The sequence below is a fragment of the Durio zibethinus genome, chromosome 10 (assembly GCF_047325235.1).
Source record: "Durio zibethinus cultivar Kanyao isolate XHJ-2024 chromosome 10, ASM4732523v1, whole genome shotgun sequence".
Taxonomy (NCBI): Eukaryota; Viridiplantae; Streptophyta; class Magnoliopsida; order Malvales; family Malvaceae; genus Durio; species Durio zibethinus.
Genome location: NC_143171.1, coordinates 8,147,130 through 8,174,932, shown reverse-complemented (window position 1 = coordinate 8,174,932; position 27,803 = coordinate 8,147,130). Strand labels below are relative to the sequence as shown.

General features: G+C 35.1%; 4 protein-coding genes and 1 pseudogene across 7 annotated transcripts; 1 reads left to right on the top strand and 4 right to left on the bottom strand.

Moving 5' to 3' along the window:
• The first annotated feature begins 1,635 nt into the window (after positions 1-1,635).
• Positions 1,636-4,471, top strand: LOC111292700 (transcription factor bHLH110-like). The gene is made up of 7 exons (XM_022885209.2): positions 1,636-1,896; positions 2,344-2,980; positions 3,298-3,429; positions 3,539-3,604; positions 3,743-3,808; positions 3,941-4,000; positions 4,138-4,471. The coding sequence occupies exons 1-7, from the start codon at positions 1,772-1,774 to the stop codon at positions 4,255-4,257; spliced, it is 1,206 nt and encodes a 401-aa protein (XP_022740944.2). The 5' UTR covers positions 1,636-1,771; the 3' UTR covers positions 4,258-4,471.
• A 46-nt stretch (positions 4,472-4,517) lies between these two features.
• On the bottom strand, positions 4,518-11,886 carry LOC111293162 (phosphatidylinositol/phosphatidylcholine transfer protein SFH12-like). 2 transcript variants are annotated; one of them, XM_089766671.1, is made up of 16 exons: positions 11,822-11,886; positions 11,453-11,565; positions 9,879-9,984; positions 9,321-9,573; positions 8,949-9,048; positions 8,541-8,807; positions 8,246-8,323; positions 8,048-8,149; positions 7,920-7,969; positions 7,376-7,475; positions 7,110-7,205; positions 6,807-6,932; positions 6,390-6,495; positions 5,458-5,846; positions 5,069-5,149; positions 4,754-4,970 (listed from the first exon to the last, which is right to left on the bottom strand). In XM_089766671.1, the coding sequence occupies exons 3-16, from the start codon at positions 9,904-9,906 to the stop codon at positions 4,962-4,964; spliced, it is 1,785 nt and encodes a 594-aa protein (XP_089622797.1). In that variant the 5' UTR covers positions 9,907-9,984; positions 11,453-11,565; positions 11,822-11,886; the 3' UTR covers positions 4,754-4,961. The 2 variants fall into 2 exon arrangements, with proteins under 2 accessions (XP_089622799.1, XP_089622797.1); XM_089766673.1 differs by lacking the exons at positions 11,453-11,565; positions 11,822-11,886 and adding an exon at positions 10,086-10,329 and having other exon boundaries at positions 4,518-4,970.
• Positions 11,717-14,021, bottom strand: LOC111293164 (thioredoxin domain-containing protein PLP3B-like; annotated as a pseudogene). Its single transcript, XR_016345711.1, has 9 exons — positions 13,886-14,021; positions 13,689-13,782; positions 13,135-13,202; positions 12,988-13,035; positions 12,755-12,897; positions 12,545-12,617; positions 12,371-12,432; positions 11,958-12,055; positions 11,717-11,884 (listed from the first exon to the last, which is right to left on the bottom strand). The product of XR_016345711.1 is annotated as a thioredoxin domain-containing protein PLP3B-like (transcript).
• Positions 14,022-16,864: 2,843 nt separating this feature from the next.
• On the bottom strand, positions 16,865-20,344 carry LOC111293161 (disease resistance RPP13-like protein 4). Its single transcript, XM_022885929.2, is given in 3 exon segments — positions 16,865-17,942; positions 17,944-19,635; positions 20,277-20,344. Coding segments are annotated over 2 exon segments (2,559 nt in total). The 5' UTR covers positions 19,627-19,635; positions 20,277-20,344; the 3' UTR covers positions 16,865-17,066.
• A 631-nt stretch (positions 20,345-20,975) lies between these two features.
• On the bottom strand, positions 20,976-24,819 carry LOC111293163 (AAA-ATPase At2g18193-like). Of its 2 annotated transcripts, none has more exons than XM_089766674.1 (2): positions 23,676-24,819; positions 20,976-21,628 (listed from the first exon to the last, which is right to left on the bottom strand). In XM_089766674.1, the coding sequence occupies exons 1-2, from the start codon at positions 24,660-24,662 to the stop codon at positions 21,077-21,079; spliced, it is 1,539 nt and encodes a 512-aa protein (XP_089622800.1). In that variant the 5' UTR covers positions 24,663-24,819; the 3' UTR covers positions 20,976-21,076. The 2 variants fall into 2 exon arrangements, with proteins under 2 accessions (XP_089622800.1, XP_089622801.1); XM_089766675.1 differs by having other exon boundaries at positions 20,976-21,625.
• Between the last annotated feature and the right edge of the window lie 2,984 nt (positions 24,820-27,803).

The following is a 27,803-nucleotide window of genomic DNA, read 5'->3' as shown; positions in this document are numbered from 1 at the left end:
AATCTTATTCAAAAAATTTGATAGTTTTTGCCCTATAAATCTAAAAATAGATACCCAAACTGATAATGAAATGCTTAAATGCATGTCTTGTTTTAAACAATCTGAACCATGCATAAGAAACCAACCCAATGTTAAAACATGAGGACTGATTACCAAGAATGAAAATGTTATGGATGATGGGCAGCTTGAAGGGACTGAATCTCGCCCATAATCCCCATACTTCATTTTCTTTATCATCTTTTCCTCTCAGCTAACTTTTCTGGGTTCATTATTTGCTTATTATATATATAGGTCTCTTTTTGTTGAAATGACATCTTGATTTTCTTTAATCAAACAATTCAGAAAGTTTCAGCTCCATCACACACTAGTTAGCTTTTAATTTACTGTCTTCATACAAGACTTATATTAGTCTGCTTAAGCTGATCAGATCCTTCATCGCCTTTCTGATCTTTCAATTATTTGTTTCCCAAACTTGATATCTTATCAATTGTGTCAGGAAAACATGCTAAATTGTTTGAACTTGGGAGGATTAACTAGTGGTACAACTAAGTAGAAAAGATATACAAGGCACTTGATCACAAATATAGGAACTTATTACAAATTTAGTATACCAATCATTGTACATGGTAGAACATATAGCATGTTTCTTTACCTTGAGTGAAGAGTGCTTGCATGTTAACTAATCTTATGTATAACAAATCCCAATTTGACCATTAGTGAAGTAGTGTTGGGTTATAGACGTTACATTTTAATTTTGGTATTAAATCGAGAAAAAAATCTAAAAATCAACTTTTTTTTTTTTATATAAAAAAAGTTATAATTTGAAAATAAATAAAAGATTACAAATGTTAAAATTTAGATTTTAAGTTCAATGAATATCACTTTTTAAAAATAATTACATAAATCAATTGAATTTAACTCTGAATTTATTAACTACGATTAATCTTTAAATATTGCCATAAGATTATATTGCCATCTTAACCAAAACTCCGCTCACACACAGCTAGCCATAAAAAGTAGAGTACCATTTCCCTTGTAATGGCTGTGATATCAAATAGGACTATAATTATAAACTAATTATTATCATATTTCATGTACAGTAAAAGTATAGAACTTAATATAATCCGGATTCCCTGTGGCTTTCCCTGGTGGCTATGATTTAACAACTTAATATTTTGTAACTTTAGAATGATAACCCTACAAATATGCCTATATATATATATACATATATATATGTGTGTATATATGTACATATATACACATATGTATGTACATATATATATATATATATTGCTTTATGTAAGGCCTTTGAACAAAGTGAAAAGAAAGAGCATTTTCAATCAGAATTTTCCTCTTCAGACCCTTTCTTAATTTGAGTATATCTCAGTGAAATTCCAAAGTCAGGATTTCAATCATGTCTCATCGATCTATGTGACCGTGGAAAGAACAGAGAGGACAAAACAAGAAACTTCATCCAATATAGGGTTCGTATCACTACCATCCAGTTATAGGGCTGGCATCACTACCAAACTGAAGCAGCATAAAGTTTCTCGCAAGTTGAAACCACAGAGTTTTAAAGAGGGTATTCATTTTTTTTTTTTTTGTTTCAGATGCTACTTCGAGCTAAGACTTTGCAGTTGCAGGGGGAGGAAATCAAGCGAGAAAAGTGGTTAAAGGCTGACGTGGTTTTCTGAATATTACTTCCTTTCAACCAAAGGGAGAGGTTTGGTTTATTGGTATTTTTCAAGTGTTGCCACTTACTAGAATCATTATGGAGTCTGCAAATCTTCATCCTCGCCATAAGGTTCAAGAGCAGTGTGTTAAATATTTCTCTCGGATAACTCAAGCAGGCCATCAAGTTTCAACCACATATGAATGGAACCCAAACCTCTTTCCGTAAGTACTAAGCTAATAGCCAGTTCTTCCATTTTTGCTTTCCCTGGAAAGGTTAAAGCATCTGTTGCTCCATTGCTATAGTCTGAGCTTACTTATATATATGTAAACTGTTCTGATTATTACTTGTAGTTCTTCTATATGCCTCTTCTGGTTTTATTCATGCAACACATATGCCTTGGAAGTTAGTTACTTAAAAGAATGGGAAAAAAATAAAACTCAATAAGACGTGAGAATCTAAGACATCTTCATTACTCTTATTCGATAAGATTTGAGATAATTTTTCCATTTGTAAGTTACACCAACGATACCAAAGCCTATAGGCTATATGAACATGAGGATAAAAACAAGTTTCTTGCTTTTGGGGCTTGCTTGATTTTCAGTATAATGGTAAATTGGTAATGTTTTCATGTTGAATATATTGTGTTTATCGTTATGTTTTTCATGCAGGAATATTGGTAGTAAATACAATAGGAATCAGGCTGAAACCATCCCAAAATCAAGGGATCTATGGCCACCGCCTTTGATCAGGACTTCCATGAGTCAAGGTAGCGTCAACCAACAATCTGCAAGTGAATTTCTCCTTGCAAATATCAAAGATGAGATGTCAGATTCCTTCCCCAAACTGAGTGAGATGATGTACTTTCACTCTAGTGCAGCGGACACATATGTACCATCTAAAAAACACTATCCAGAATCTAGTGATCATGATCTAGGAGGAAATCCAGGGCACAGCAATTTCTCCATTACTAACAACATGACGGAGTTGCAGCTTTCCTCAGGAGACTGGTACACTAATGCTCATCACCCCCCATTTTTGGGAACTGCAACAGCAACTAGCAGATATGCATATGATTTCAATCATATCTTTCCAAGTACAAATATTTCCACCTCTGATTTGTGTTCCACATTGTTTTCAAGCTCTTTGGACTTGAACTTGAAATCCTTGGATCTTTTGACCTCAACGTATGATGGTGGGAGTTGTAATCAATCTTTAATTGATAGTCCTGGGAAATTAAGCAGAAGTGTGTTTATGGGTCATGATCACAGAAGAGAACGTTGTGATAGTGCGTCCATCAGTTCCAAAGTGGATATCTTTCTCTCTTTTTCTTAGTTATGCCACTTTGAATTTTCATGCATTTATAAGAAACTCCGGTTTACTACCAAACAATAGAACTTAATAATGGAGGAGCCTTAGTTGGAAAGAAGCAAGAAAAAGGATTGATTTTCCATTTTTAGTTTTACAAAAGGAACCTTCATTTTCACCAGCAATGAGAGAGTTCTTTTTCCAGTTCAATATACTACATGTTGCCATTGTTGCAAGCTTTTTTCATCGATCACTTTAACATGATTCTCCTCTCGTGATCCATAAACTGAATTGCTTTTCTTTTCATCATCTTAAAGGTATCAGCCTTTGTTAGTGGATCAATCACAAGCAAAAAGAGGCCTGGTAGCTTTTCTGAAACAAAGGAATCCCATACAGATGCTAAGAAGCATCGGTCCTCAATGTCACGATCCCCATGTCAAACATTGAAGGTGATACTAATATTCCACTAGCAACTCTTCCAAGTTGTAGCTTTCTATTTCTCTTTTTTTTTTTTTTTTTTAATTTCTTACTAGTTTGGATTTTGGTGTTTAACTACAGGTTAGAAAAGACAAATTAGGAGACAGGGTTGCAGCTCTTCAGAAGTTGGTGGCACCTTTTGGCAAGGTACATTTCATTCTGTGTTACTTCCTCATCACCTTCCACTTAAAGTGATTGAGATGAGAGAGTTTTAGACTTGGAAAAGTTAAAATATAAATAGGGTCATGCTTACATATCTGAATTTCTGTATGGAGTGATTGCCAGACACATACAGCCTCTGTGTTGACAGAAGCCGTTGGGTACATCCAATTCCTCCATGACCAAGTTCAGGTATTTTTCTTTCTTTTGGTTATTTTCTTCCTTTTCACTGTTGTGGTCAGTTGAAATAAGCTAATTAACTTAAAAGAATATATATATAGTTGCTTTGGGATCCTGAAAAAATTTCTTCCATTCCCTTTGCAGACACTGAGCGTGCCATTTATGAAGTCATCACAAAGCAAGCTTTATAGAACAATGCAAGTGGTATGAAATTCCCTAGCTATCTCAATAAACCATAAAGTTGCTTATCAAATAACTTTGGAACTTGATATTAATCATCATTAATAGGAAAATCCATTATTGGCAAGAGAAAATTTACAAGTTTTTCTTCTTATTGGCAGGGTTCAAAAGAGGAAGAAGGAAAACAAGAGCAGAAGTGTGATCTCAGAAGTAGGGGACTATGCCTTGTGCCCCAGTCTTGCGCATCATATTTTATTAGTAGTTGCAGTAGTGGAATTTAGACAACCCCCCCCCTCTTGAGAACTTGAGGTTGTACATAAGAAAAATGATTTTGGCCTTTGGGATTATGAAAATTTATAAACTACAGATGTAGGACTGTAGGCTCAAGGTCTGGTTATAGAGACTTGGAGCTTTAGCTGGCCCATGTATAGTTGTCAAACTCCATGAAAAAATGTTTATTAAGGTCATCAATTTGGAAATGTTATTAAACTTCCCATAAAACTTCCCCACTTGAATGGATTATCAATTTGAAACAACAAACTTGGATAAAAAATAATAATAATAACAACCAAGCTGCATAAATGTTTAAATCTCTGCAGTTGCAGCAGCGATAGCTGATTAGGATTACCATATTATTGTGACAGAGACTAGGAATTAAGTATGTAGATTACCACTCATTAGACATCCCCTGCATGCATTCAGGAACTTTCATTGATTCCTTCTGTAATCCTTGGATTTAAGCAAGGGAGATAAAAACTAAAAAAAAAAGAAAGTAGATGGTCGAAAACGTGCCTGGCAACAGGTATATATGTACATTGATCTATACAGGCCAATTTAAATAATGCATATATGATAAAAAGAAGACTTTACATTTGCATCTTATGAGTGGAATATTAGACTAGAGTGCATTTAGGGGGTGGCCTTAAAAAACGAATTACCCCACCACCAGTTTCCTGAGCATCTGTCAGCATCAGCTTTTCTTTCTTTACCAGAACTGTCAACAAGCAAATCAATTTCAGACGCAACTTCATGTAAATCGTAACGTTCATAAGAAAAATATAAATGGGCAATACTATGGTCGTAATAGCTTACCAAGGTCCTCTTCTTCCTTTTCTTCTTTTTGTCAAGATAAGCCACGAGCTCCTGCTGTTGAGCAAATGAGTCTTCTAGAGCCTGAAAAAGCAAGGCAATGGCAATCACTTTAAGTGCAACATTGCAATTAAGCATTTTTCCAGTTCTTTCTTTTCTTCTTGTCTGTGCAAAATTATGTAGCAAGGGAAAGGTATGCAGGTGTTGTTATAGTTATTTTAACTTGCATATCATGTCTTTGATTTGAAATAGCATACACTATTGAAACTGATATTCAGAGTTAAAAATGACTGGGATATGCAATTAGGATCAATGTTTCACAAGTATAGCTTGTGCTAAACTGGTCAATAACATGGCTTACAAATAATTTCATCAAAAGCAGCAGTGTTTACCTTCTTGGTTGCCATAAGCTCTTGCTCCAAGGCATCAGCCCGGTTTAGTGCAGAATTCAACATTTTCTCCTTCTCTGGGGGCATTGTTGTAGGTTTAGTGTTCATAACACTTACTCTTTCTTCCAACTCAGCCATACGTTTCATGACGGACATCAATTCAGAAGTGGATATAGCTGGGGATAACTTGGCTGAAGTTTCCTGGCTCCTAACCTCTGTGTCAACACAGTAAACAGGACTAGAGTATATGTTGGCATCAGTGAGCTTCCTGGGCATGTTACGTGTCACTTTGATCATGGTGGCAATACCCATAACAACAGTCATGACACCAGTGAAAAGATGAGAGCTAAACCCATCAGGAACCTTGCAAGTTTCATGCATAGTATAAGAATCTGTCATTGCAACAATAGAAACCTTAGCACCTATTATAATTTAGGTTAGACACACATTAATAGAGGCAGTATCAGACCTAATGAACTCAAAAAACAAAAAGGCCTTCTATATAATGTATTTCATCAAAAATAAGAAAACAGTAACAGAGAAATAGGTGATATCCATATTCTTTCATTTCCTTCATCAGCAAAAGAACTTAAAATGATGAATTGAGGTATCACAACATTTTATTGTATTATCCTTGGCCATAAATTAGCTTATAAATTTGGTGTCCTGATCGATTGATTTTGACATCGTTTATATACTTAACAAACTGTTCTGTCCCTGATACTGAACTCTGTAGTTCTAGTTGTTCTTGTGCTTAAAGAACATTATATATACATATATATATATATATATTTATATGAGGTGTTCATAACAATATGAATAATCAGCCTCCTTAAACTAGATGGAGGAATATGCAGAGCAAACAGTCTCCATAAACTGCTTTATGTGTGTGTGTGTGTGAATATTAAAGGTAACAGTCTGCGTAGACCATATACCTTTCGATACGATAGCAAACTTTTCGTTCTGCACCCCATTCTGCCAGGCGAAATCCACAGGATTATCAACCATTGGGACAAATTTCTCGTTTTGGCTCATTTGGACCTGTGAGATTTATTTATCAGAACAAAGAAATATGGAGGGGAAACATTGTGTAATAATACAACCACAAAAAAATGAATTCTCAAGTGACAAAAAGAAGAAAAAGGGAAGAAGGAGGGAAAGAAAATAAATTCAATCAGGTCAAGGTATCTAGGAACTCAAGTCCTTTTTTGGTACTGGGCGTTGCATTCTGTAAGGGTTCTACATTTTTCACAAATTGGTTCTACTTTGAGGTGTATGTTATTAGATGCTGACTCAAAGCCTGAAACCCCTTAATTATTGAAAATGTTGTGCAAGAAGGATGCTAAACTTACATTTTCATGTACAGGAGAGAGTTCTGGTCCTTCCGGATGCTCAATATGATTCCTTGAAAGTTTAGGAGAAAGAGTTTCTTTCTTCCCTGCATCTGGAACTGCCTCAGCATCCAAGGAGTCACTAGCCTAAGTAGAATGTGAAATGAACTACTCAGTCAATCCATGAAAAGAAGTTACAAAAGAATAGCCACTGAATTCAGAAAAAATAGATAATAAATATGCAACTTGTTTAAAATTCAGGCACACATCAACATAGAGGGAAAATAGGAAGAGGCAGGCGCATGCTCATAGAGCAAGTGGAACCTTTGAGGGCACTGTCTCATCTTCTAAAATTGTTTTCTCTTCAATGCTTTCAGCCTGAGATTTCTTTGTGCATTTATGTTCACCATTTTGAACCATCTGCAAGTCAAAGAATTGGTTAGGAGTTCCTTGACTTTGGAAAATAAACCATTCAAGATAATCAATATGACTGCAACTGAGATAAAAAAAAAAAAAAAGAGAAAGAAAAAGAAAAGAATAAAACAAATGAATAGAAAGAAGAAGGGAAGTATAAGATAGTTGTGGTCCACCTTCAAGATCTCTGGGTCCTTCCATGGCCCCTTATCAGAATGCATACAGCCTCCCTGATCAGCACAAGTGCAAGTACCTCCCAAAAACTCTGGTAACTCACTGATATAAAGTGACAACAGGAAAAAGAAAAAGGAAAAAAATTATCAAAAGAAAAAGAAGCAACACCAAGAATTTTTTTGAAAGGCAGATTGTATTAATGCATTAGTGAATAGAAAATTTACAAGAGAAAAAGAAGAGAGAATGCCAGAAAAAATTATAAAAAGCTAAAAAAAAAAAAACCAACAACAATAATAACAAAATCAGTCCCTAGTAACTCCAGATTTTTCCAACCCATCCACCACAGAATTAGCCTCCCTATAAATATGCTTTAAAGAAAGACAGCAACACTAGGAAAATGTTTGTAACAGTGAATGCAAATGTTTGATGACAATGTGTCTCATAACTTTTTGATCTTCTAAGTTCTAAGTTAGGATTGGAGAAAATTGGAAAGGCAACATGCAAAGTAAAAAGAAGCAGAACTTAGATCACCTAATGGGAACGTACCTAGCATCAATAATTTCAAGCAACTTGCTCTGATATTTGTTGCCAAGAACCTGGTACATAATATATTTTACCGATTAGTTTCTATTGGTCAAAACTAGTAAATTCAGTGAGAGGAAGTGTATGCTTACATGGATCTTGGCTGTGGTCTTAGGATCAAGGAAAGACTTAATAGTGTTCCACAACATTCTAAATCCAGAACCTGCATTGATGATGAACATGCGGTTCAAAGTCTGCAAGAAGGGCAACAATTTGCACATCACAAATCTGTCATCAACAGTTAAAAGTCGCAAACAAAACAAAAACTTAGCTATTAAAGAAATTGGTACCTCAGGATAATTGTCACCATCAGTCTTCTGAAGACAAGTGATAAGGTCTCTTGCAGCTTTGGTGAAGCTTTTAAGACCCTGTGTCATTAACTTGAAATTAAGCCAGAGGACATTCTTATACATGATTTATACATTTTTTTAGTCAGAATATATGAGTTATTCTTTGAAAATAAGATTTTGGAAGGTTAGAGGTGGAAGCAAGTATTTTGCAGTCACCAGAGCACTTTAAATTGATTACTCGCATCTTTGATCAAATTCCTTTATCATAGACATAGTGATTATTGTTCTCACTTACCACTCCTTGCACATCCAAGATGGTAGTACTTTGGTCAATGTGCTTCTTGGCAGCAATAGAGCAAGCTGGAAACTTAACATTAAATGTCCTCTCAAACTCCCTTACATGGTATTTGAGATAGCGGTCCATGGTTGTGACTTGCATCAGCTTGGCAGCATCTACTAGGCCTATTCTTTCTATATACACCGGTCGTCCATCCTTATCTACTCCATGGTACCCTTGGGGATAATATTTCTCGACTTCCTCATGCTCCTTGAACTCAAAGTCCTTAAAACGTTGAGCAGAAAACCAAAATGGAACTCAGCCAGAGAATCACTTTGTGGGGCAGTTTTGATAATTCAATATTTCAAAGGAACATAAACAAATCGCAGAATTCTATCTTCTAGGACTGACTTCTAAGAAGAATACCTCCAAAATTGTGTCGGTACCAAAGTCCTTCCTCCACTGGAGCATATCAGACCACATTTGCTTTGTTTTCTCAATGTCAAATTTTCTTGCCTTCAAGAACCTGCAGCATCAGAGGGGTACATTTAGAGGTTAATAACTATATGAAAAATCCAAACCAGTTCTATATGTTTGGGATAAACTATCATATAATACTTTTCAAAAAAAAAAAAAGAAAAACTATCATATTATAACTTTAAACACTGCAACAACAACAGCTATAACCACATTTGCGGTTGCCTTTCTAAGTTCACCATTTGAATAAAACAGCCAAATAGACATATTGAACAACATATTGATCTACAAAACCAAAGATGAAACAGGACAGAAAGTAACCTGAGCATCATGTGATAATCATCATGTTTTGCAGGCAGCAGTTCCTCCAGTATAAGTGCCTGACGTAAGGCATCAACAGCCTGCAACTCCTCTGCATCATGCACATCCTCAATTTCAACAGACATTACTTTACTGCTCCTCCTACCTTTCTTTGTTAAAGAATTCCTAAATTTATTGGAGGCATTGATTGCTGCCTTCTTGAACGACCCCATTCTGGTTTTCTTTTCTTCCTCAGAGACATCAATATCAGGTGCTGTAGAATGAACCATTATTAACATTAAATATAGTAATAAAAACTGAAAATATCCCAAATGTTCCCTATCTTCTAAGATTTAATTTTCTTTCTTGTTTGGCCATCATTAACAACTAACAATGAAATAGCATACCCCAGAATTCCAATACAATTAGACCACAAAAATTCATGCAAATCAACAATTTTATTAACTAGCTAAAAAGGGTACCTAAACTTGTTGATAGAACATCAAAATATGCATGGAGATCCTAATGACAGAATATAAAACTGAAAGAAAAGAAGGGTGGAAAGAACAAGAAGAGGACCTGGGTTTGGAGATTCAATAGCGGACATGATTTGAGGCTTTGGGAATGAGCAAACAGTAAAGGGCAGAAGAATCAAGCACTCATATATCTGTCATCCCCCAAATGCCTGCACATATAATAATATTAATATTTCCACCAACATTCATAGATTGAGATGAGAAACAATTAAATGCATAGAGAAAGTTAGAAAAAGAAAATACAATATACCTCTGCAAAGTGGGAAGGAGGATAGAAGGGAGAATAATATAAGAGAAAGCTATTTTTTTTCTGTAGGTTTTTTTTTAGCATCCTTCGACAATGGCGGGGAGACAATGAAGCAGACACGACATATTAATCAAAGACAAGATTTGTTAATGTTTGTAAGAAAACTAGAAAAGAAGAAATGGGGTTGTTTTCTTTCTTTATTTGGCATTTGCTTTTTGATGATCTTTGACCAAGTCTCAACAGCTATGGCCGTTTTTCTTGCATTTTTTACACTTCAGAAATTTGAATGCGAAATGCGAGGCCTCTCCGTTCAAAATTCTCCTCACCGAGGGAGGGATTCAACTAAACCAAACGGTCTTTTCCTCTTTTCGCGGCAAATTCTTACGAGATTTGACTTTGCTTACTGTTGGTTTTGGATTTGGATTCGTTATGCCCATCTTTTTTACTTTATGGGTAATGGATCAGGTGCACTAAATATTACTGTATTTTTTTTCTTTTGTGTTAATTTCGGGAAACATGAACTCAGAATTAGACCTATTTTTCAGTGAAGTTTTAAACTTCACAAGTAAAATTAACAAGATGGCATATATCCCTTAAAAGATAATAAAAAATAAAACATGTAGCAACTTCTTAATTCTGCTTGTAAAATTAAAATATTTCACTGCCAATAAATCAAATTTCAACTTCATACTTTAATAATTTATAAGATTGGAACATGCATATACAACCATAACGTAGAATGTCAAAATTTTTTTATTATAAACATTTAGCTAGTGCCATTCATCGATAATTTATGATTCCAACACAATATACATCGAATAGTTTTCACCATAGGATGGTTGAAGTCCGGGTTCTTTCACCAACTAACGTTAATGGCAATGGCAATTCAAGGAAGGTGGAAAGGCTCCACAGCAAGTGAGCCAAAACGAGTAAATAAATCACTGCCTAATGATCGGTCAAAAAAGCATAAACAAATCACGATGTTCACGTGATAATAACTAAAAGGATTGGTCAGGAGGGTAGGGTTCTGGCTAGCAAAATTCTCTGCCTTAAACTCGCACCTAGTCCAGAGATTACTTCCACGAAAGAAGCAAAAGGTGGCAGGAAGAAGGAAAGAATGAGGAAGAGAAATATACTAGCGGACACATGAACCTAAAATTGTTGCCATGGTTGTCCTTGGAACTCAGCTGTCAATAGAATACAGAAAATTAGGAGATAGGTGAAAATTCATTAAATTGCCACCTAAGCAGATCATTCATAAAAGGAAGGCTAAGAACTAGCAGCGTATTGCTGCAGCAATTAAATTAGAAAACAAATGTTGTATGACCTGATATATAACCAGGCATATAGTAAAGCCATAGATGAATGACCTTTATGGTGATAAAGCGAAGTTACTGCTTCGGAAGTATCATATAGTCAATAGTCTGTCCTTCAAGCTTCCCTCTCTTTTTAATACAATTCAAGCTTCAAACTTGCAAAATCACTACATGACAGCCAAACTTCAGCACCAAACCAAGACAATTTGTAATTACTACTGCTTTGCGGTGAAATGATGAAGATCCTATTTAATTCTGGGTATACAAACTGGACTTCTTGAGATGAGGAAGCAAAAATTAGTTGTAAATAATCACACATTTGAAAAAAAAAATGGATAGCCCGATATAAAATGGCAATTATTTTTTAAAATTTTCAGTCAGAATCAGAATCATGATTCAAAGATCTCACAGTCTTGCACCTACTCTCATCATAAACATCACCTTCATCATCATCATCATCATCATTTTTCTTCTCACTAATTATACCTGTAAAATGATAAATGGTTTCATATGCTGCTACATGCTATAAATTGCATGTTGAACTAGACAAAGTCATTACCTTTCTTTATCAGTACAACCTCAAGCATCCTAGTAGCAAAATCATCTTTCCCTCCAAGACCTTGAAATGCAACCAATCTATCTACTGCAATCCCTTTTCTGCCCAAAAATTGCAACTCTTCAAGTTAGATAGATATGATAAAAGAGACACCATTGTTTTCGAACTTTTCTACTTGATTCCTATTAGGATTTCAATTCTGCATCTACATTTTGGCTGATGCTTCAATATTTGACTGGGTTGATACCTATTTCAATATTTGCTTAGTTCTTAGGATAGAAGAAAGAAATAAAGAAAATTAAGGAACTAAACAACTATGAAGCATAAATCTTTTTTTATCTGCATAATATAAACAACTATCAATATTTGTGCCTTCAAGGGGAAAGGAAGAAAAAAAGAGGTAAGAGATGGCTGACCTGAAAATTATGACACAAGGCAAAGTTTTGACGGCAAGCTTGATATCAAAGAATGGTGCATTCTGCCACAAAATTCAGAATCTTATGTTGGCAATGAAAACAACACCACAACGAAAATGAAATATGAAAAACCGCTATCAAATGTTGAAACTGAAAAAGCTCGCTGATGTTCACCTCAGCATCCAGCTTGATGAACTTTGTATCCAGATGCTATGGTGAAAGGGTTTTCAAATGCTTATCCATTATCCTGTATTATCCATATAAATTACCCAATAAGTCTCACACAATTATGATTGAGCATGCACAGTGTGTGTGCAAACATTTATGTCACTTCATTTGTATATGTATGTGTGACAGACAGACAGAGAAAAGTAAAAACTTTACTTGCATCAAATTAACTCCTTATGGTAGAAGTGACAAATCACTTTCTCACTTCCAGTGACTTCACCCAAGAAATCTCCTTCACTAGTCTCCCTGTACTCTTCGTGTCCTTGCCTCTTTAATGCTTCTCGCTTCTCAGCTTCTTTCTGTTCAACTTAAATCCTAGTGTTATTACAGAGTGCTGAAGAACTATCCCCAGATCTATATATCTTATTGCAACATATTGAATTTCTAACCTTGAAAGAAGCAATCGAGTAAGCATGCAATTTTCCCAGCTCAGGATCCTGTATACAAGAAGGTCATGAGCCTACATAAAAGCAGAGTAATGTAGAATGGATCAAAGATACTCCATCATAAAATATAGAAAGCTTCATAAGACTTACATCCATCAGCTCATCAAGGTCAACCTTGCCTGAAGTTGATGACTTGCCTTCTGTTGAGCAAGCAGCTCCTGTAAGATCATCAAATTGACACAAATTAAACACATACCACTTCGCGTAACTATCTTGTTACCAACTATATTGGACAATCAGACATCACTAGCTAAGTCAAGTCAATCTGGCTTAGACCATTTAAACATTATCATAAGAACAATCAGAACCATCAATTTACAGTTCCCAACCAACCCTTCAGACGCACTTTTAAATCCAAAACAGAATCTTAAAATTGTATGATTTTAGAAGAACATAGACTTTCAACAACCATGAGTTCAATTACATAGCTTTACTACACTAACTAAAAGTCCCAGCACAAGTTACTCCCTCCGACTTCTCTAACAAAAATACAGTCATTTCAGTGACTTAGCAGTAAAAATATGCCCAAAAAGCAAGTAGCTACAAATCCAGTTAGTATAGTATATCCAACATTAACAAAAGAAAGAAAAAAAAAACCATAAAAAAGAACCGAAAATAGAGAGAAAAGTACCGAAAAAGACAACCTTTTGATAGTCACGAGCAGCTGCTGCCTTTACATTCCCAAATGCTAAAATAGACAAAGTTGATTTAACTGAATTTGGATCCATTTCTCTTTCTCTGAAAGATATAAACAAAAAAAAAAAAATACATAGAAGATTTAAAAAAACGAGGCTTTCACGGAAATTATAAAGAAGCAAGCAGACCCAGAATAGAATCTTACCGTCTTTTTGTAAAGGCTGAACAACAACGGAAAACAAAATTGGGATCTAGAAAATTTGAATGAAGAAAAAGGTCTCATACGAAACGCTCCGGTTTCGACGGTGGAGTTACTGTGGGCCGCTGGAGGCTACTCTTAGATCTTCAGGCCCAAATTCAATCCTATATCAGAGATAACCGATGTGTCCATTCTAGGCCCAAATATTGGAATGACTCGACAGCCTTTTGAATCAAACACGAAAATTTTGTAAAAATCATGTTATTTTTATTTATTGAATTTTTTTTATAAAATTTATTTAAGTAAAAAATAAAAAAATATTAAAAACAAAAATAAAAAGATAAAAATGAAAAAAAAGTTTATAGAAGATACTAGATTAATATTTTTATTAAGTTTAAAATATTAATTTTCTAAATTAATGTATTAAAAAATAATTTTATTAATATAATATATATAATAAAATTAACAATTAACGTACACTTTTATATATACCCTTAAAAGGGTTGAGATAGTACATCTTAAATATGCTTCTATCTTAATTTAATTTATATATATATATAAAAAAAAAATTAACTTTATCCTAATTCAATTTTGATTTGAAAAAATTATCCTTTATCATATTGAAATATATTGAAACTTATCGAATATAAAATGTTTTAACATCTCTGTCACTTGACATCTTTTATTATAAAATTATCCAATTAAAAAATTAAAAAAGAAAAAAGAAAAAAGTTAATATAGGGGTGTTACGCAAAATTACCATCGACCTCTTTGTTTTCATAAAATTAATTTAATTAAAAAAATAAAAATAAAAAAAGGGTTGATCGGGGTGCAACATGACTTCTTAATTGAGCTTAAAATATTAATATTTTAAATTAAAAATAAATAATAACTTTAATAATTAAAAAATAAAAAAAATAAAAAAGATTACAAAAAAGAGAAAAAATATATTATTGAGGTGTCATATGAAAATGGCACAAAAGAAAAAAGGAAAAAAAGCCAAATGAAAATGTTAAAGTATTAAATAATAGTTTTATTAATATAATACATATATAAATATTAAATTAAAATAAATAATAAAAAAATATATTTATATATTTATTCGAAGTGGCAAAACACCCTAAACTCACATCTAATTTAATGTCGATTTTAGAAAAAAAAAAGTCTCAATTCAATCTCAAATTTAAAAAAGCACACTGATTATATCTAAAAAGAAACCCTAACACATAAAAATAATAAAAAAAAGAATAAAAAAGAAAATAAATTAATAATAACAAATGGGTGTGGAGATCCACACCTAACTTGCAGGATATTATTTGCTTTAACTCAAAACTCTTATAATTTTATTCCACAAAAGACACATCACACGTTTGAGTTTAGTTTTAAATTTCTACATAAATATCTTATCATATACTCACATATTTTCATTGTGAGAGTGGAAGTGTCACAATCTCTTCTCATTGAAACTTGACATTCTCGTCAAACTCAACACATAACATATAGATTTACAAAATTATAATCATACAAAACGTTAAGATTCTAAAAGTAACTCTCATCATGTAACATCTAACTTCTTTGGGATTTTAGATGTGATTCTCATGGTATAACACTTAGCTCCCGTTTGACTAATGATCACTCTGATAATATTTATGGAGTCCTGTAACTAACCTATAAGGTATTGTTTGCTTTAATCTGAATGTCATATAATTTTATATTACAAAAGATACCTCACAAATTTAGATTTAACTATACATATATATATTATGATATATTTACATTCTTTCAATACGAGTTGAAGGTGTCACAATGGATCTTATACATAAAAAATAAAAAAATAAAAAAATATTGATTTAATATTAAATAAATAATTAATTAATTAAGCAAAATGCCAAAAGAAAATGTATTGAAGGAGCATTTAGTACTTTGTAAGATCTCCATACATATGCACAACTTAAAATATAAATAATTTTTTTTTTTAAAAAAAAAAAATGAAAGTGCATTTATTAAATTGAAGTATTAAATAATTATCTTATTATATAATACATATATATAAATTTAAATTTAAATAAAAATAAAACACCTATTTATATTATGAATTAAAAATGAAAATAACAAAAAAAATCAAATTCTTATGTGATGCTGACACATTTATAAGATTGTTTAAAAATATCATATAAAAAATAAATAATCAATAATATCAAATAACCTTTGCTTAAAAAATTTTAAAATATTAAAAAGTATTTATTAAATATTAAAAAAAGATAAAATAAATAGAAAAAAATGAAAGAAAGGAAAAAAAAGGAAAAATGAAAAATAAAGCAAATAAGGTACTTTCCCTTGACACGGACCTAAGGAGGAGTCCTGAATCTCACATCGAACATAATAGAAAGGACACTGGGGTATATAAGGGTTCACACCACCTCCGTCTTGTGAGACGACTTTTGTAGGACAAAACCGTGAAGTCAGGGGGTCAGAGCGAACAATACCTCACAAAGGTGTGAACCGTAGCAAGAAGGCTGATCCGAGACGTTGGAAAGGTGAATGCCCGAGTCCCAGAGCCGTGCGGATTCGAAGCTTAAGTCTCGACCCGTGATAAGTAGTATCAGAGCCAACCCTAAACCGTTCGATCTACGCCAAGCACCTTGAGGGAGGTAAGCAGGGTGGTCAGCTTCCGTGACGAGGGCGTCATGAGGTTGGGTGCGGGAAGAATATCACAGACCTAAAGAAGAGTCCTGAAACCCACATCGAACATAATAGGAAGGTCACTAGGATATATAATGGTTCACATCACTTTCGTCTTGTGAGGAGGACAAAACCGTGAGGCCAGAGAGGGCCAAATCGGACAATACCTCACAAGGGTGTGAACTGTGACAGAAAGGCTGACCCAAGATGTCGGAAGGGTGAATGCCCGGGTCCCGGAACCACGCGAATTCGAAGCTTAAGTCTCGACCCGTAACAGCCTCACCTTAAAAATTTTAGTATAAAAAAAATTGTTGTAAAAATATAATAGATGCCTAAAAGTATTTTTATTTGTCTCACAGGCAGCTATATTTACAAGTTAAGTGATTTATTTCTCAAAAGCAATTCGAGAATAGTACAAGTACTTATACTAGACATTGAAAATAGTAATTCTAATGTTTGATGCATTTAACTGAATTTAGACACGTGAATGACATTAGTTCTAGATTTAACTCTTGTGCTCCTCCTTGAACCATACTCCACCTCTGAACCCAACATCATCAATTGGGAAAGACACTAATTCTGGACACCAACTAACATTCACAATTCTCAAAGTTTGCATCGCTTGTTGCAACATTGGCCATTGTACTTCCAAATCTGATAGTGATTCCAACATCAAGGCTTGGATTTTCCAAGCAAAATTATTATCTGCACCCCAAAAGCTCTGATGCATACTTGCAAGATTTCCAGATGAGATTGAAAGATATTTAAGCAACGGAAGTGCTATAGGGTTGAGCCAAATTGGACTTATCTTTCCTGGATAGAACTTCAGAGACAACTCATGAAGCTGTTGTGGAGGATAGAGTTTGTCAAGTTTTGATGTGAGATCACTCCCATGGCTACCAAAGCAACTTATTGACAGATTTTCCAAATCTTGAAGGTTCACCATTGCGTTAACCTCGCTATCTCCGACTTCGTCACCATGTGTTAGATGTAATCCAAGAATCCTCAACCGTGTCAAATTTCTTAGTTCTCCAATACGACAACCATGACCAGATCTTGCAGGTCTAAAACCCAACAATACTTCAAGGTTTGAAAGCCTTCCCAAGCCTTTTGGCAAGCATTCAAGTGAACCACAATGGCTAACATCTAAGACCTTGAGCTTCTTTAATGTAATGAGGTAAGGAGGCAAAATTTTTAGATTTTGACAATAACTCACGTCCAAAATCTGAAGGTTGTAGGCTTTTTCCAGGGAAGCTGGGAGTTCAATCAAAGGATGAGTGTTGCTTAAACTGAGATAAGTTAGATGCTGAAGTGAGCCAATATGAAACAACAAGCGACCGAGAGACAATTCAAAGATTGATTTTGAAACATCCAAAACTCTTTAAGTATCGGCACTCACTAAATTTTTTTGCAATACTTGATTCAATCTTGTTCACTTCTCCGCTTTTGGTTGTGGACAGCAATCCCCTCAACTTCTGATTAGCATTAAGCTGTTTTCTATCCATGTTGTTACTGATTCCCCAATGGCGGCAATTGATGCCATTTGTTCTGTAAAATGCATCATCTTCTGCTATTTTCAGGACCACATCACGAACCATATCATGCATTTTGCAAGTGATAATTGTTCCGTTATAAGTCTTGTCGACTGCCTCTATCAAACATCGATTTGTTAACCCGGAAAAACAATCTTCACCAGCATCAGTTGAAGACCTACCACTTCTCAATGGGACAAATCCCTCACCAATCCACCAATGGACTACTTGTTCTTTTGATATGACACAGTCCTCCGGATAAACAGAGAAACTAAGGAAGCATGACTTCAAGTAAGAAGGGAGCTCATCATAACTCAATTGCAATGACGCCATCACAGAGTTATCATTTTCTGCCAATTCATCTCGAAAATGGTTTGCAATTCGCCTCCATTCACGATAGTATGGTGCTTTACAAAGCATCATTCCTCCGACAGCTTTGATGGCCAAGGGAAGACCCTTACACTTGTCTACAATCTCTTTTCCAACATCTTCCAAATCAGGGTAGATGCACTTACCTTCACTTGCAGCAAAAGCTATTTTTCGAAACAGAAGCCAACTATAATCTTTGTTTAGGAATTTAGGCCTATGGATCCTTATTTCTTTCACTCCCATCTGTCGTGAAACCTTCTCGATTCTTGTTGTGATGATGATACAACTACCATTTCCTTTGGGTAGCCCCACACAAATTCTTTGCCACCACGCAACATCTTCTCTCCATACGTCATCCATCACAATCAAATACCTCTTGCCTAAGAGATATTGGTTTATTTTTTTCAACAGTTCATTTGCATCGTCCCCCACACTTGCATCTCCCAAATTTCTCAACATGCTTCTCATGATTTGTTCTTCAGTGAATGTCTGAGAAACAGAAACCCACATTCTTCTGTCAAACTGATGCTCTATTTCTCTTTCATTGAAAACTTTCTGAGCAATAGTGGTCTTGCCCAATCCTCCCATGCCAACGACTCCAATTGCTAGTATTTCATGCCTCCCTTCACGAGCCGCTTCAAATATCCAGTCTTTAATCTTCTGAGTGTCAGCTTCTAGTCCAACCACTTGAGTGTGATCATACACATGAGAGCTCCATCTGGGCATTTGGTCCCCTCCATTTATGACCTCTGGTTGGAATAAAAGAGGGCCACCAAGGAGTGATGAAATGTTCTGTTTGATGTGGGTAATCTTCTCAATAATTTCCTTGAGACGCTTTCCACTTTGGTACTTGAAATGAAGCTTTGGGGGAGAGATACATGTTAACAAACCTTGGGAAAATAGGTTGTCTTCCCTTGATTGAAGTTGGCAATCCGCCAGTATATCTTCAGCTTCATAAATCAACTCTCGCAGATCAGCCAAGATGTTGCGTATAGTATGATTCTTCCTCTTCAGCCTATCTGCATCCTTGAGGAAACATTGCATCAATTGAAGGTCAGTTTGTAGTTTTTCAAATTGATCTCTGAATTCAGTCACATAGCGGCCTTCCTCTGCAAGAGTGTTTAACAGCTTTTCCAAGAACATATTGACTATTGCATCCGTCATGCTTTTTTCCTTGCAAAAAATTAAAAAAAAAATCCAATAATTTTGGAGCACTGATTACTCTAAATCCAATTTGTCCAAGGGTTCGAAAAGATAAAATGACAAAAAAAAATCCAAACCAATTATACAACAACCAGTCAAACCAACATTCACAGCTAAACAGGAAAGCAAGAATTAGCAGCATCTTTTTTTTTTCTTATGTTCACCAGGTTCTTCAACAGTAACCAAACAACTGCAACTAATAGAATAGAACCGTAATATAGCAAACAGGGTCGACAACAATTTCTCTTCCCTCACTAGGTTGAGAAGGTTGATCCATTACAATGAAATGTGAACTAGAATGAAGTCTAAGATGAGTCATGTCCATTTAAGTTTACAGTTTGTTCAGATCATCTAAGGGCGCAGACTTTCCTTATTGTACTCTAGTGGCTGGATTCTCAAAGAATTATAAGATTTATCCCAGGAAAATTATACGGCCTGAACTTATTCTTCATGACATGATGGCAAAATGGAGGATCAATTCAAAAGATGATAATACAAATCAATGATCAAACATCAATAAAGATAATAATAACAGTGGTAATCACCAAATACATGGTGGAAAAGGAAAGAGCAAAGGTCTAATTACTCTCAAAGCCTTAAAGCAAACTTACAATTGAGGTATTCCTGGCAAGACTTTGTTGATTTTGGAGAGGAAATCTATGGATCCAGAGCTTTGTTCAAATTAAGGAAAAGAAGACCCAATAATATAAGCTTAAAGTCTAGAATGTGAAAGCGGATAGAATGGTACATAAAACGCGTACAAATTAGAGTCAACTACGCGTATTTGAATGACCTTGAAACTAAAGAGAACTACCACTCCCCTTCGTAGTAGCTTCCTTCCTGCTAATCCTCCTCTAAATGACTGAGTTTTTTCCTTGTCTTTCATTAGCCTTACCATTTTCTTCAGTTGGGGAAATATTCCCAATTTCTTGTTCTGCTTTTTGGTAGCTGCCATATTCCCAAATTCTAACAATTTGGCTTTGTGTAGGATAGAGATGCAAAATGTGAACGAGGTTTAATATATTTCTTTTGAGTTTTGCACTAAATCATTTTTTTCTGAATCCATGAAATTGGGTTCTTTTGATAATAATATCTTTAAACTACAAAAACTCTAAAATGGGTTCGTAACAAAAGTAAGTTTTGCAATGTAACATATTTTCCTCATGGAAATTACATTTAGTAGTGAAAGAAAATCTGTGAAAGCTTGAATATTTTGCAATGACATATCAGTTGGCATAAAATTTAAAGGTCAACGGGTTTATGAACACAATCCTAGATTAGGCTAAATTATTTGAAGAGACATTCCAGTCTGTAAAATCGGATGAAATCTTTAATAGAGTTGCAGAGAAAGGATTCCAAGGATTCCAAAACTGAGCTAATATTTTATTTATAAGAAAATTTCTAATGAAATTTACATTTTATTGGAGTACTGTATTCTTCTAAACCCATTTCTTACTTTTCCCATTCCTTTTCTGTTCGTCATAATTTTCTTTTCGTCGCCATCGGTTTTCAATCTCTTAATTCTTGATACTATTGCAGTGAGTCTTCTGATAGAGGATCGAACTTCATCGGACTCTGTTGCTTTATTCTTGATTTCATCGGCTTCACTCCTCTTACGTTTAAGGAAGTTAACAAGACCTTGAAGAACAGTATTAGCATCATCATTCTTCATCAATTCCTCAGCCACCTCTGCTGGGGTCACCTCTGTACTCTTTATTAAGCCATTAATTTCTCCGAAGAAAGGATTCTTTTCGCTGTCTATGCCCAGATAATTCGAAGCTAAGAGCCTGAACCCATCGGGGGTGCAATAGGACATGTTGATGTGTAGGTCCATTCGACCAGGACGCAACAGAGCAGGGTCAATCCGATCCTTATGGTTAGTTGTGAACACGATAACTCTCTCATCACCACAGCTTGACCACAGACCGTCGATGCAGTTTAATATACCGGACAGCGTCAACTGCTGTACAAAGAAATGTCAAAATAAATAAATAAAAAAACATTTAAGTTCGCAAAAGCAATGTCTTACGAACATGTTAGTGAACTACTAAAACAACAAAATTACAAGCACAGGTTTTATTTGTTGGGAATATTGACTCAAATCCCATAAGAGATTTGTTTGAGATTTGTTTGAGATTTGTCAGATATTGCTTGATAGACAAGAAGATTTGCAAAAGAAGAATTCCAAGAGAAAGAGGATTCTTAATAGGTAAGTTTGACTTGCAAGAGAAGAATTCTAAAAAGAGAGGGATTCTTAATGGGCAAGTTTGTATGGTTATAAATAGGTGAAGTCTTTACAGGGTTAGGTATGAGAAAAAGATGTAAGAGAGTTGTAGGGTTTTGTGGGATAGACACCCCATAGGAGTATTGGGGCTCTACGTCTTATGGGTGTGTATGTTTGTTTGTGAGTGGACTAGAGGAGACTGAGAGGATCCACATAGGTATGATGTATGAGAGCATATGGGTATGTGTTTGGTTATATTGAAAGAGTGCACAAAGGTTTGGGTTTGTGTTTGTTTGGGTAGAGAATACTTCATAGGACTAGAGGAGATTGAGAGTGTCTTATGAGTATTGATTGTTGAGTGAGGTTGATGATATGATGTATGTTTGTAATTCTCTACAACTAGTGGATCTTGTTTCTCATCCGTGGATGTAGGTCAATTGGACCGAACCACGTTAAATTGTTGTCTCTTGTGTGTTTGATTTATTATTTGATTTCGCTTCCGCTGGTGTGATTGGATTGGAAGCTTTTAGCCTAACAAATGGTATCAGAGCTGTGGTATTCCTCAACAAATGGTATCAGAGCTGTGGTGTTCCTCAACAAATGGTATTAGAGCTGTGGTGTTCCCCAATAAGTGGTATCAGAGCCGAAGGTTCGAGATGTGAAAGAGCTGAAAGTTCGAGATGTGGGAAGAGCTAAAGGTTTGGGAAGTGCATGATTTGAGACATGGAAAGAAGCAAGTTCAGAAGAACTCGATTCAAGATAAGAGTTCAAGTTCGAGTTTTGAAGATTGAAGATTGGTTTGTATGAAGCGTGAAGACACAAGAGAAGGGAAGATGATTGTGAGACTTTCATTGTAGGTAGAGCCAAGCATATCTAGCATGAAGACAAATGATTGATTGAATTTGAGTCAAGGTGGAGATTGTTGGGAATATTGACTCAAATCCCATAAGAGATTTGTTTGAGATTTGTTTGAGATTTGTCAGATATTGCTTGATAGACAAGAAGATTTGCAAAAGAAGAATTCCAAGAGAAAGAGGATTCTTAATAGGTAAGTTTGACTTGCAAGAGAAGAATTCTAAAAAGAGAGGGATTCTTAATGGGCAAGTTTGTATGGTTATAAATAGGTGAAGTCTTTACAGGGTTAGGTATGAGAAAAAGATGTAAGAGAGTTGTAGGGTTTTGTGGGATAGACACCCCATAGGAGTATTAGGGCTCTACGTCTTATGGGTGTGTATGTTTGTTTGTGAGTGGACTAGAGGAGACTGAGAGGATCCACATAGGTATGATGTATGAGAGCATATGGGTATGTGTTTGGTTATATTGAAAGAGTGCACAAAGGTTTGGGTTTGTGTTTGTTTGGGTAGAGAATACTTCATAGGACTAGAGGAGATTGAGAGTGTCTTATGAGTATTGATTGTTGAGTGAGGTTGATGATATGATGTATGTTTGTAATTCTCTACAACTAGTGGATCTTGTTTCTCATCCGTGGATGTAGGTCAATTGGACCGAACCACGTTAAATTGTTGTCTCTTGTGTGTTTGATTTATTATTTGATTTCGCTTCCGCTGGTGTGATTGGATTGGAAGCTTTTAGCCTAACATTATTGGTGATTTTAAGCCAGTTCTATACAGAAAATCTGGGTCTCATCTGACATCCAGTATCAATTTGCCTAAATTGCAAGCCAAAATCTTCACCAATTCTTAGATACAAAAAATTTCAAGAGCTGTAGATATAGATGTAATTTAAATGATAAATTTACTTTTTGAAATGTGAAAAAAGTACTTACCCCAGCTTTAGCAGGTTGCTGCTTGTTTTTGTTTCCAATTTGTCGTTCAAGAACCTCAGAGCTGCAATCTATGTCTTCAATCAATAGTATAGACCGATTAGTGGTCGACAGCAGCGTCCTCCTTAACTCAGCATCAGAACGTACACTGGTCAGCCCCAAATCATATATATCAAACTTGAGATAATTAGCCATGGCAGCAACCAAACTGGATTTACCAGTACCGGGAGGACCATACAGCAAGTACCCTCTTTTCCAAGCCTTCCCAACTTTCTTATAATACTCTTTTCTCCTTTGAAACCTATCCAAATCATCAATGATCATTTTCTTTAGATCTGGGTCCATCGCCAATGTAGCAAAAGTAGCTGGATGCTCCAGGGTTATAGAACCCCAAGAACCTGTTCTTCCATCATCATCTTCAGTGAATGGGCATTGACGGCTATAAAGCTTTATCACCCTATCTTGATTTTTTATCTCCTCAGCTTTAAGCAAAACGTAAGGCAAGTAAGAATCCAATACTTTATCTTTATGCTTCTTGTTGAAGCTGAGTTCAAAGAGTCTTTTCTCTCCAGGGTGCGGTTTCTGACTTTCCATACAAACAAGCCTCCATGTTAATTGAACATCATCAAAACGATCAACAACTGTTTCCCCCTTCTCGATGGCGATCGTAAAATGTTTCTGTTTTCTGGTTTTACCAACTTTGAGACGCTCTGTTTTGGGGCTGATCCTGGTGCTGAGATAGACTTCAGCTGCTTCATAAACTTGATTCTTACACATTCCACATCTCTCATCGAAAGCAAGAGTGAGGTTTGGCGAGAGAGGAGTGAAGAAGTAGCGAAAAGTAGAAAAAAGGTAAGATCTGAGCTGGTGGGGAATCAGTTCATTGGCCATGGATCGGACCAACATCATGGATCCCGCAAACGAGGCATAAGCAGAAAACAGTGTGGATGCAGTTTTAGAAATTTCTGATGAAGAAAACATGGAAGCCATTTGTTGGAATCAGAGCAACGACTACAGTGGCTGGGTGTGAGAGGCTGAGTAATACTCCAGTAGACTGTTTTTGTAGCCTATTCTCTAGTTAAATCAGACTTTCTTAATAATTTCTTAAAATTCATGATTCCGTACAGCCCTTTGTTATTTATTCCCCATTTCCAATGCAGAATAAATTGAGTTTTAAATAAAGTTTATTGGTAGGAAAAGTATTTTAAATTTGTTTAAAAATAAAACATATTGGCTTCTTGCTAAGTAGCCATAGATATAATTGGACACCACCGACTTTCTTGGTCTTTACGACTGCTTTTAAACGTAGGGACATTAAAGGAATCTTTTGTGATAAACAAACTGTACGAGTTACGTGTCTTCTTTTTACTCCTTATTGATAAAGTAGGCTGAAGGAAGTTGGATCCGACTTTCCTTGCTCAAAACTCCACAAATCACCGTTGTCAATAATAAAGAGCTAGATTCCTATTTGAAACGCAGGGCAAAGACCTGGGAAGTCTTCCAAATATTATCCTCATAGATCTACCACGTTCTCTTTTGAGACTCAGCACTAGCTTTACTGGAAAGTATCTATCAACAAAAGCATGCGCAAAAGGGAGAGGGATTGTTAACATTTTCCCAACAAACAAACATGAACAAGACTTTTCGTGGGATATGAATTGTCTAAAAGGTCCATTAACTTCTCCTAAATTTGAATAAGAATCCCAAGGATTCGACCAAATTTAAGCCACTGAATGTCTAAAAACAGATGGCACTGCGCAAAAAAATTGGCATAAGCAATTATTAAATGGATCATTTTTCCTTCGTCAAGCTCATTGAAAACAAAATTATAATGCTTTACTGTAATCATCCACTCTTTTGAATTGAAAAGAGTGCAAATATAAAAAGAATGTCAGCCCGATTATGGGCTTTACGGAACTTAAGCAAGTTTTCAAAGCTTGTGAAAAAAGGTTGGGATACTAATATGTTTTAACTGGTCAAAAGGTAAGAAGAAAAATGGCTCAATTTTTTTCTAAAAAAAATTATTTAGGAATATTATTAAGTTTCCAATTCTGCAATGATTCCTTGTTTTTTATTCTCAATTCATGTAATTTAGTACAAAAAAGTTATTTAAACATAGATGATAATGAATCAGATCATATTTATTTTAATTATTTTTAATATATAATAGTTTGAATTTAAAAAAATCGACTTGAATTCGAAATTTTTTAAACCAATTCTCCAAATTGAATTCGACATCATCCCAATATTCATCAATGACCAAAGTGACCTGAGACGTTAAGCGGGCAAAGTAGTTTTTCAGTTTCGACGAGAGATAGTCTCGGATTGTGGCGGTGAATATGGTATTGGTGGCAGTTCGTAGCAGCATCATAGATGCGGACAGAGACGTATATAGCTGAAGGGGAAGCAACCCCTAGAAGATTCATGACTGCTGTTACTGATCTTACCAGGCAAAAAGAAAAATAATGCAGGGCTTTGCTTCAGAGAACTAGACTTCTAAACACGAAGGCTGAGGTTGGCACTTTGCAGGCAAAGTAGCTAACGACCCGGGGCATCCAGGTTTTTGTAGTGTGCGTCAGGTCAATTTAGAGGTTGAATGGAACTATGGAAGGAATCCAGGAATGCTTAAATCCTATTTCTGTTTGATGTTTCATTGGACCGAACTCCAGAACCCATTGACGGCCACAAATTCAAAAGCCCATTGAAACGAGTCTGTGCTCAAACTATGATTTTTAATGTTCGGCCCAAAAAAGTAAGTAAACAAGTGTTAAATTTTGGTTTGAATTGTCTAAGAATTCTTTGGCCTGATGCTTTATTGCTTTATTGCTTTTGCATAAAAAAAAATGAGGTTTTTATCCTTACTTGAGCAATATTAAAGCAATTATTGCGTGAAAGATAATAAAACCCATGCTGAGATGTCGTTTTGTATAGGGCCGCTTCTCAGTTCACAAAGGTTGGCAATCTCAGCCCATACCCTAATTTACCGCTTAGTCATATGGATTGCTTCAGTATTGATTAAATTCGCTCAAAACAGTTTCATATGTCCTTTAACACCAGTCCCCGCCCCCTTCCTTTTGGTGTAAAGACCAATTCCAAAAAGGCCATGCATGTTAAGTCTTCCTTGGACTATGATTGCCAGGATCTCTTGTAAAAATGACCAAGCTAGATATACGATTCTTGTTCAGAAAAACCCATGTTAGCATTGGCAATGGCGTGTTGTAACATTCCAAAGATTTGCAATGCATAGGCAGTCGAATACTCTAAATCTAAAACACTGCTTTTCCAAGCCAGAAACTCCAGAAAGAAAGATAAAAGTAGATAAAAGTACTTTCAAAAACACAGCAGAAAGAAACGTTCTTACTCTGTTGGAAAAAGAAAAAAAAAAAAAAAGAAAGGTTGAAAGCAAGCAATGATTCAACGCATTGTTCTGAAAACCCTATTTAGTGGCACCGACAACTCTGCAACGCACCCTTTTCTTTAAAGGGGAAAGCTCTCAGATGAAAGCTCACTATTGTGCGTCCACGCCTTTGCGGTGATTCCGCCAGCCATCAGTAAACACCTACCCTCATAAAGTCATCACTCATGACTTTTTAATTTAAGTTAAGAGTATAAAATCTTGAATATGGTATCCCTTTTACTACTTCGCAATGACAAATTAATCAATAAATTAAAACAGTACGCTTTAACTTTTCATTTAAAATAAATAACAGTGTGATACCGGCATTTCGTTGCGGTTCTTTTATATTCAAAAGCTGACCTCCGTATATGCAATAACAAAAAAGATATATTCAATCTAAATTTACTTGACAGCTAATCAACATTAATTCAAAAAAGATATATGCATATAGAAATGTTTTCGTCAAAGACATTTATTCAATCTAAAAACTTGTTTTTGTAAAAATTGAAAATATATCACACCCTATGGGGCAGAAAAATAGATAAAAATATCTATAATATTCTTTTGCAGTCTCTTCTGACTTGTACCTTCATCGGATTCTCTATTAGTTAATGATTCTGATACAAAGATAGAATATAAATACCTATTTTACAGCACAAAACCACAGTGGTTAAATGAATTAGAATAAAACCATGCTAACCCTGTTTTGATAGAATAAATTCTGCTACAGCCCT

Bases quoted from the DNA above. Each gene is read 5' to 3' on its own strand.
- LOC111292700 (XM_022885209.2), top strand. From the start codon at position 1,772: ATGGAGTCTGCAAATCTTCATCCTCGCCATAAGGTTCAAGAGCAGTGT. The intron at 2,981-3,297 runs GTGGATATCTTT...ATCATCTTAAAG, and splicing joins GTGCGTCCATCAGTTCCAAA to GTATCAGCCTTTGTTAGTGG. The intron at 4,001-4,137 runs GTATGAAATTCC...TCTTATTGGCAG, and splicing joins TTTATAGAACAATGCAAGTG to GGTTCAAAAGAGGAAGAAGG.
- LOC111293162 (XM_089766671.1), bottom strand. From the start codon at position 9,906: ATGTCCGCTATTGAATCTCCAAACCCAG. The intron at 9,049-9,320 runs GTTACTTTCTGT...CTGATGCTGCAG, and splicing joins GATTATCACATGATGCTCAG to GTTCTTGAAGGCAAGAAAAT. The intron at 6,496-6,806 runs GTAAGTTTAGCA...TAAATCTCACAG, and splicing joins TCTCTCCTGTACATGAAAAT to GTCCAAATGAGCCAAAACGA.
- LOC111293163 (XM_089766674.1), bottom strand. From the start codon at position 24,662: ATGGCTTCCATGTTTTCTTCATCAGAAATTTCTAAAACTGCATCCACA. The intron at 21,629-23,675 runs GTAAGTACTTTT...TTCTTTGTACAG, and splicing joins AGCAACCTGCTAAAGCTGGG to CAGTTGACGCTGTCCGGTAT.